Source organism: Alligator sinensis, unplaced genomic scaffold, assembly GCF_000455745.1.
Source record: "Alligator sinensis unplaced genomic scaffold, ASM45574v1 scaffold1027_1, whole genome shotgun sequence".
Lineage (NCBI taxonomy): Eukaryota > Metazoa > Chordata > Crocodylia > Alligatoridae > Alligator > Alligator sinensis.
The window spans coordinates 58,276-67,378 of record NW_005843209.1 but is presented as its reverse complement, the minus strand read 5'-3'; the positions used below and the strand labels follow the sequence as shown (position 1 = coordinate 67,378).

Genomic DNA, 9,103 nt, shown 5'->3' with positions numbered 1-9,103 from the left:
ATTCCTGCTCACCTAACTGCAGGACTAGGCTGGAGGGAACCTCCCAGCACATGGCAGCAACTAAATAGCCCTATTTTATACCCTCTTGTCCCAAGGGAATGTTGCCAGTGTTACACTCCAAGGATTTCATTGTGCTGCTACCTGTGGACAATATGCTACATCACCCATCTGTACTCCTCTTTAACCACATAGGAACTTTACATGACACCCAATCCAGGCCAATCCCATCCCACCATACAGCCTGCCCCAGTCTTTTAGAACATGTGCACTTAATTCAAAGGACCAGATTAAACAAAGCACTGGTAGTGGCAAGAGACCAGAGCCCCACAAGCACTGCTCTGGCACAGATCTGCTTGTGACCATAACATGAGGCAGCAGCTCTGCTGCATGGGGAAGAACCCTGCATGGAGGAAGAAAGCTGCCAGCTTGGAAAGCCTGACCCCTGGAACAACAGGCAGAAGACCTATGTCACTGGGACTGCCCACAAGCACCAAGTTCCTGAGGCACCAAGCATCAGACTGGAATGAACAAGCAGGCAAGTTACCCCACCTAAGGCACCTGTGTGTGAGGGAAGGTTTCATAGCAGTCATGACCTGAACACATACTGCAACTGTGTGATCAGAGAGTCAGGCAGTGACTGAACCACTGACAATATCCCCTTGAAAAGGATGCTAATTTAAGTATTTTCAATGCAGCATGTTCATACTAGCCACGTTCCTTCAGCCCCTTATGCCATGTTAACAATCCCACAAGCTCCTTGAAGGAATGGCTTGTAGGAAATTCTAAAAGGCCTCCTCAAAGTCCAGAGGGGCTGTGGGAGAAAAGGCCAAACTCCCAAAGTTCCCTGGGAAATTAAACCAATTCCCATTTATTTGTGCAGAGAGGTCCAGATAAATGCTCAGCTGATGGAAAACAAAGGGTCTCACTGGAGCACTGCAGAGCTGCCACAGGACACTAGAGGGCACTCTGGCAACACCTGCAGACAGCCAGAAACCAAAGCAAGCAGCTTGCTGCCCAGGCCTGACCTGTGCAGTGCCTGAAGGTAACCTGCTGGAGGTAACACTATTTACTGTATGGTTATGGAGGGGCAGGAGGAGACAAGCTAGTCAGGACAAGAGATAGACAGCAGCAAGTGAGAAAATATTTCTTGATATTATCAGTAGAGGACCTGGCAGACACTGCAGCTCCTCTTCCATCAAAAAACAGCAGCAACTATCCCATGGAAGCTATGTAGCTAGAACAATGACTGTCTGTTGGGTCCCAGTCTGAGACGGCAGAGCCCAGAGGAATCTCACCACAGAGCTTGTAATAACATAGCACTACACATAGCACAGCAGGGCAGCCAACATACCAGAGATCAGTCAAATTAACTAGGTTTACTGAGAAGTAAATGGGTTCCATGGGTTTGATGGACAGGACCAATCCCAGGCCCTGGCCCAGCAAGCCAGGAATAAAGGCATGAGTAAGAAGGGGCCATGCACATAGGAAGATAATTCAAGTGTACCCAGAGTGGTCAAACACTCCAGACTCTGTAAAACAAGCAACAGGAATGCTGTTTGTGACCCCTGCCTTGGCTCCTCAAACCATTCCTAGGTTATACAAAGCCAGACATGTTGCTTCACCTGTATCCAGAAGGCACTAAACACTGGCATCAGTGAGGCAAAGGTGGCATTTGCCAGGGCGATGCTACAGAACAGTATTTTGAACACCTGCCCACCACAATTTGCCTAACATTCAGAGCAGGGAGAAGGCAGCAACCTTGGCACAGCAAGGCACAATGGCTGCCTAAGTGGGAGGGGGAAGAAGTCACATCTTGTGCAAATTCAAGCACTCTGTGCTCACATACAGTCCTAGTCAAGGTTAGGCCTAACTTAGGTAACTGCTACTCCCTTGTTAATTAGGGGCCATACTTACTGCTGTGCTAGTGTCCGATTTCTCCTTCCACTCAATGACTTTCATTTATCCTGCCCTCAGTGCGTACAGCAAGGGATCCTACAGAGTACACTAGAGGTCCTGATGCACCTGTATTCATAAGCAATTACTACTCTGATGTGCTGCCATATTTAGTGGTGGGATCAATTTTTACATGGTTTATGAACTGATTTCTCCCCTCTCCTCCCCTGCCAAGATTTAGTATGGATTGGTTAGGGTGAAGGGGTTTGTGGAGGCCAGAACTGCTGCTGCATGGACAAAGAACAGCACAAATGCTGCACACTAGGGAGTTTTCTCCAGAAGCTACTTTATTCTGCAATTTCAATCATGCAGTCCAGCTGTGACAGCACAGCAGAACATATTTACAAAACCAAGGGCAAGAGGTTATGGGGTGAACGTGCATCTCTCTGCGATCCCCATTCTCCTTCATTTTCTTCAGTCTGCAAAGGACTGATGGGGGAGCAGGAGAGAAGAAAACTGCCCCAAGGGTGGCACTGTCCAAACCCGCAACACAGCACGGAGCAGGCAGTGCAGGGATGGGCTGCTGGGTCAGTCTTTCTTGAGCCCTTGTATATTCAATGGAGGTTACATGAAGGAACTGCTGGTCTGTACAACTTGTTTCCTCTTTTGCTGAGAGGAGACTGGCCTTGCCCTGCCCCATCTTTCAGAAGTGAACCTTGTGCTCTCCTCCATACATTGGGATGATCACTCCAACCTCCTTCAAATCTTCCTCTGCAGGTCCTGAAATGTCATGGACATTCTTTGCTTTCCCCAAGTTTGTCCACCACTGAGGATCCTGGTCACTCAATTCTGTCCCTGCTCTGGGATGTCTCTAATGCAATAGAGTCCACTATAATGCAAAAGAAATAGGCAGGTCAATAAAAAAAAAAGTAACAGCTCAATCATCCTTTGGAACAGCAGGACCTGTGACAAAAACCCAGTACTAATTCTACCCCATTGTTAGTAAAACAATGCCTCTTCTTCCTTGCATTGGATCAGAGACATTGCAAAGTTACAAGGATAGGGATGGAGTTCCTAACTCACTGCTTCCCTTCTTGGATTTTAGGGCAAGGAAAGGACAGGGAACTCCTGGGAATTAGAATAATGTGACTAACCAAGACTGTTCATTGCAAGCAAAATGCCCTGAAGTGATGTGAGTGTTGAGGATGCAAGTGAGGGCGTGCAAAGCAGTGCCTGGGGGAGGAAAGGTGGGAGAGCCTGCCCTGAATGGTGCCAGGAAGACCGACTGAATGAAAGAAAGGGCCATATGCACTTCTGCAGGTCCAAAACTGGATCATGGGGGAGACGTACAAAGGCACAGAGATATCACACACTTCTACCAACTTCCCTTAGGAGCACACAGGGCACCTATACACATGAGAGAGCTCTGCTCTGACACCTGCCAATTAGCACATCAGAGCAAACTCGATTGGGCCTGCAGAGAGTCTGCTGAAGCATGTTAATTAGCGTGCTCCAGCAGCCTCTGAATCACATCTTTTCAGCATCCCCACATTTCAAAATGGCTCATTTGATGAGCTTTAGTTAAATCACCCCACCACCATTTTGAAGTGTGGGATGCTAAATACATGTGACGCTGAAGGCGCTTTAATTACAGCGGCTCTGAAAGCCTACACCTAGATATGGAGTAGCAGCCAGAAAGGCACTGTGCTGGCCAGGGCTACCAAGGAGATGGCCAGAGTTGAAGGATTATTGGGAAGGGGCTTGGCAGGTTAGAGAGATGTGAGCACTTCCACTGTCATGGAAGACTCCCTCTGCCTTTGAAAACAGTCAATGGCAGCAAGCATGTTACCTCAGACCCTCTCCCTGACCATGTGAGGCTAGCCTGCCCATTGGTACAGTAGGCATTACAACAGAGAATTGCATACCTGGCATGGAGGACCCTTCATTCCATGACTCCTCCTCCAGCTATTCAACCAGCATCACCTCTGTCAAGTCTGGATCCCTGGAGTCCCCAAAGAGACCTTGCAATCCCAGCAAGCTCTCTCTCTGCCATTGCCCAGACTGGCTTTGTGGTGTCCTGGTTTAGAATCATTGCTGTCCTCCACAGCTCTCATGACAGCACTGCATGCAGCCTCTGTGCTACCCAGCAGCACATCAGGCTGCATGGAAAAGTGAGTAGGGAGTGTTCGGGTCCAGCTCTTTAGATATCGAGTCCACTTTCCATCCTATGCCTGAAGCATGGCCCCAGCTTTATCTGCATCAAAACTACAGTCCCTCCACATGCTCATGGCTCAGCCCTCTGCTCCAAGAACTTACCCTCTCAGCTATAGAGCTCACCGATATAAAACTGCTGGACCAGCCCCTCAGGCCTGGTTCTAGTATGCGCTCTTCTAAGCCACACTAGCAGATGAAGCAAAACAAAGCTCAACTGGTGCTGGAGTTTACTGCAATAAACACCACGTACACATCAATGCCAGTACCTGTGCTCCACTACTTATGCAGGCAATGGACTTATTATGACCTCTGTACCAGGCAGTGCATAGCAAAGTGGACTACTGGGGCCACCTACAGAGTGACCAGTGCACGCAAGAAGGGGAGAACAGGACTCAGCACAATCAAAGCAACTATGCCAGCAAACCCCTGCCCACAGTGGCTGGGAACAGAACTCTAAAGTGAACAGGTCTCATCCAAAGAGAAGTGTGACAGCAAATGCATTACTGCATGGGGAGGAAGTGGGGGTTGACGGTCAGTCTCTTCAGCACACCTTGAACAACTCCTCTACAGCAGAGGAACCTCCAGATTCTTCTGGCCAGGAAATACTACAGAGAAATGCAGAAAGACTTACAAAGGCCATACTTCTACCATCTTCTGCAAGAGCCACAATGTTGCCACATCTGCTAGGCATAAGGGACAACTCCCTCACCTCAAGGAGGTGACTGACAGCCCTTTGCCTCCCCTCCAAGTACAGAAGATGATGTGTCCCCCACTTCTCTCAAGAAGGGGCTGCGAGCCCACCCCACCCATCGTTTCAGAGACCCATCCTGGGAAATACTTACTTGCCATGCTGCCTCCCTCAGACACTCAGGGCAGTCACCTACCTGTTGGGAAGAAAACAGGAGAGTCAGGAATTGCACAAAGCCTCAGCCTGGCAGCCCCTTGATTCCACCAAATTGGAAGGAAAACTAGCACTTTCTTGGGCCCAGGCTGGGGAAGCCTGCTACAGATCTTAGCTACATGCTCTCCCTCCCTGAGAAACTCTGATTTATTCAACATCTCCTCCAGGCTCCTTTAGTACCTGCAATGCTAAGCAGCCTGGCAGCTGGCCCTGGAGCCTTTGCCAGAACATCCAACCTGCTTTCAGTCCTCCCAGCCTGCACTTCCATTCAGCCTCTGCTCCCTGCATCACAGCTCCCCACTCTGAGGTGTGACCCCAGAACACCCTAAGCAACAGACCCTAAAGTCGACAGAAATTCCCATGTTCAGCTCTCTGGGAACAACATGCACCACTTCAGTAAGGAATGAGGAAAAGCACATCCTCATGGCTTGTTACTCATCAGTTGTGCAGAAGATAAAGCACACATCCCAGTCCCCACCTTTTACCTGGTAGCCTCTTATCATCTAGCCTTAGCGGGGAGCAGGAAAGAAACATACAAGCTCACAAAGAGTGCTTTTCAGGTTGTGTCTAACACCTAGCTCCATCCTGCGGTCAGGCAGGGAGAGCTCCTCCTTGCCAGGGAAAGCTCTGCCTACTAGTTTGAGAGCACAGAGCCCAGTCCTGCGACCTGCTAAATAGCCTCAGCTCTCAAACCTGAGAGAGATCAAGGTCACTCAAACAGTTCACAGGATCAGCCCTGTAAAATACCAACCCTGGTTGCCTGGAAGCATGCAGAACCCAAAGCCAGCCAACATTCTGAAATCAAGTAAGATCACCTCACCAGATGAGAGGTCTGATCACAGTTAGCCTACAAAGCTTGCAGTCACCAAGCTACTGGGCTTGAAAAATGGCCCTGAAATTTACTAGCTTTAGGATTAACACCCAGGCAGATGACAAGGGAACACTCCTACACAAGCCCTGCCTGGTCTGATAGCTTCCGGGGGTTGCGACCACCTGTTTGTTCTGCGTTTATATAGCAACTACCAGAAGTGCACGCTGGCCCACAAGTTGAGCTCCTAAGCACAAATACTAGAAACAAATATCTTAAAAATCCAGGAATCTCATCCTTCCAGCAGCAGAAAGCAGCTGTTTCTAATCTCAAAGGAACATGAAGACTGATCCTCACAAGCCACCTTTCTGCTTACCCCTACTGCGCCTACCACTTAACACCACAACTCCATTCTTTCAACATGGCAGTCCCTGTACCAAGAATGGTTAGAAAAAACAGAATAAGCCTGCAGCTGATGTAAGTAAAGCTTTCCAAGGCATGGAGCAATGGCTCTCGCAGTCTGCAAAAAGACTGACTGCAGAACTCAGGCTGGAACTGAGCTGAGGAGAAGTAGGACAGCAAGATAATAAGTGAAAGAACTGCCTGCTCACATGCCACCACAGTCGAGCGCAGGTGCTTTTAGGGCTGGAAAAAAAATTTTTGTCCCTCTCCTTCTAAACCTCTGGACGAGCAACCCAGGAAAGAAGCTGTCAATCCCTACGACATGAAGTGGCAAACCCCTGGAATCCTGAAGCATCCTCCAGGATCTTCCCTGAAAAACAAGATGGTTGCTGATGTCAGCCCTGAGCAGAAACAGCCCTGGCTACTATTTCCTTAGTCCTGTTTTCATTAAGAAAAAAAAAAAACATGTGATGAGGGAAGGGTGGGTGCAAGGAGAGGGCTGCCCACAGATCCCTGTTCTCTCCTGCACTTCCAAGTGACACGAAGCTTTATACCGGTGTCCCCTCGGGAGCCCCCCCTGCCAATGCTCAGACAACACGGGGGGACGGGATGCCACTGTTCCAGCCTGACCCTAGCGAGGGACCCGGCTGGGGCCGCTCGCGGGCAACCCACGCTGGAGCAGCCAGGGGCTGGCAGCAGGCAGCCACGCTCCCACGGGAGACCCTCGCCCGCCCGCCCACCCACCCACGCACGCGGCTGCGGGGCCCTTCAGTGTGCGACGCCGCCCCGGGGCCCTGCAGCCCCTTTCCGCGGCCGGCGCCTCCTTTCCACCCCTGGCGGGGGGTGCAGCTCCCGCACGCGGAGGATCTTCCTGGCCGGGGGCGGACAGGCGCGATCCCCGCCCCCGCGTGCTTCCCTCCGCTATAAATACCGCGGCCACAGCAGGTTGCCATGGCGACGGCGAGGGGGCGGCAGGGATGCGCCGCGGGGCCGCTGTTGCCGCTGCCCGCCCCTGCGCTGGGGCCACGCGGCGGCCCCGGAGCTCCCGTGGGGGGTGGGGGGAGGAGAAGCGGAGGCTGCTGACGCGCGGGGGAGGGGCCCCGAGACCGGGTAGAGGGCGGGGGAATGCCTGCCCCAGCCCGGCTCCCGGCTCCCGCCCCGAGTACCTCATGCCCCGCGGCGCGTCCAACCGGCAACTCCCCCCCCTAGCCTCAGCCGTCGCCACCCGCTGAGAGAAGGGGCGGAGCCGCGCCGCCCGCCTTGACCAACCCCAAAACAAGACGGTGGCAACGATCCAATCAGACGGTCGCTAAAGCGGTGGCTCTCCTTCCCATCTGCCCAATCGTGGGGCGCGGAAGGCGGGCGCCGCCTTCTGTTGTAACCAGTCGTGAGCTGGGAAGGCGGGGCCTTGCCCCTGCAGTCTCCAATCAAAGATGCTCTTGCCGGGCCGTTTGAGAGCGGGGTAGGGGGAGCTGCAGCCCATGGGGGGTCTCCTCTGCCACTGCCCGGGCGGGCAGGTAGGTGCGCTCTGGACGCCGTCTTCGCCCAGGCAGCCACTCTCCTGCCAGGCGCTTGGCGCGGCCCCTTGCGCTCGGGTCCTGCACTCATGGGGCCAGCCCCAAACATGCTGCCTGGCCAGGAGGCCGTGAAGTCGGCAGGCAGCTGCTTTTGGGTGCAACAAAGTTCAGGCAGTGGTTACCTGTATCACTGTCTGTTCAGCCTCTTTAATAATAATAATAATAATAATAATAATAAATGTTTTTCATGTTCCAGGTCAAATCAACCAAATCAGTTCCAAATCGTATTGATTGAGCAGAACTCAATTGTTCCAAACACCATGTATGGCGCTATTACCAGCCAGCATCCTCCATCCCAGGCTCTTACCCTGGGACCTCAGATACTCCCAAATTCATTGGCAGGCATCCTACATGGAGGCCCAAGCCCAGTGATCTTGGGGTTCAGATGCCCCCACTTGATCTTAGTTCACAAAGACATTCTTTTAAAGGAAAATGTGTTGTGTTCCAAGACAAATCAGCCAAATCCATTCCAAATCCATGAATCATTTAAGAACCATATATGGCCCTACTATCAGCAGACATCTTTCACCCCCACCTGGGGCTTTGAATGTTTCCAGATCATTTGGCGGGCATTCTACGTGCAGACCTAAGCCCAGATGCTTGAGGTTCAGATGCCCCTGGGTTTTGCTTGCCCTCAGCCGTATGGCTGCAGGAGCAAGCTAGGGAGGAGTCTCCCAGTTCCATAAAGTGGGTGTGAAGCCGAGATCTTCCCACTGGAAGAGAAAGTGGAAGGGATACATTACCTCTGTGGGTACTACCCCATGCCAGAAAGGTGGCTATCCCCTGTCCCTGGGAAAACCACCATGGTAATCATGGTGATTGCCATTGGTGATTGATCATCACCTCCCCTGCAAGGTGATCTGAGTCAAGGCTTTGCTGCCTCAAGCACCCTGCAGGGTCTTTTTACTGCAAGCGCCCTGGCTACATCCTTGCCGCTTACAGAGGGTGATCACCACCATCAAGCCTGTGGGTACTGAGCTCACCTGCATTGCCTAGCGTTTTCTTGCCCTTTTTTTGCTCATTCTCCTCTTTAGATCTCCTTAGCTTTCTTAGGTCTCACTTGCCTCGGATCACTCCACTGTCCAGTTGCTGAGGTTCTCTTAGATCATAGCAGCAAAGGAAGATGGGCTGCAAATTTAGCTGCACGATTGCTTTTAAAGAAGCACAAGGAAGCTTGAAAGCTGGATGATGAGTGCTCCTGGTCTGATCTGTGCTCACAGCTGCTCTGTTTGATTCTCTTTGCATGGCAGGTCTGTGATCTACAGTTGACGAGCTGCTGAGATATGGAACATAATAGAACTCAACACC

The 9,103-nt window shown here is 51.6% G+C and overlaps 1 protein-coding gene and 1 long non-coding RNA gene across 4 annotated transcripts in view; both read right to left on the bottom strand.

Annotated features, from left to right (window-relative positions):
• Nucleotides 1–1,959, bottom strand: part of PRRG3 (proline rich and Gla domain 3) — a 6,124-nt gene extending 4,165 nt beyond the window's left edge. The window contains exons 1-2 of the mRNA XM_006037971.1: nt 1,915–1,959; nt 606–610 (exon numbers count right to left, since the gene is read on the bottom strand). Of these exons, the coding sequence (XP_006038033.1) occupies nt 606–610; nt 1,915–1,959 (50 nt within the window). The remainder of the gene's footprint in view (nt 1–605; nt 611–1,914) is intronic.
• A 194-nt stretch (nt 1,960–2,153) lies between these two features.
• LOC102385085 lies at nt 2,154–7,489 on the bottom strand. Of its 3 annotated transcripts, none has more exons than XR_325398.1 (4): nt 7,385–7,489; nt 6,428–6,588; nt 4,950–4,991; nt 2,154–2,782 (listed from the first exon to the last, which is right to left on the bottom strand). It is a non-coding gene; the product is annotated as an uncharacterized LOC102385085 (long non-coding RNA). The 3 variants fall into 3 exon arrangements; XR_325399.2 differs by lacking the exon at nt 7,385–7,489 and adding an exon at nt 7,150–7,303; XR_325400.2 differs by lacking the exon at nt 7,385–7,489 and adding an exon at nt 6,971–7,126.
• Nucleotides 7,490–9,103: the final 1,614 nt, after the last annotated feature.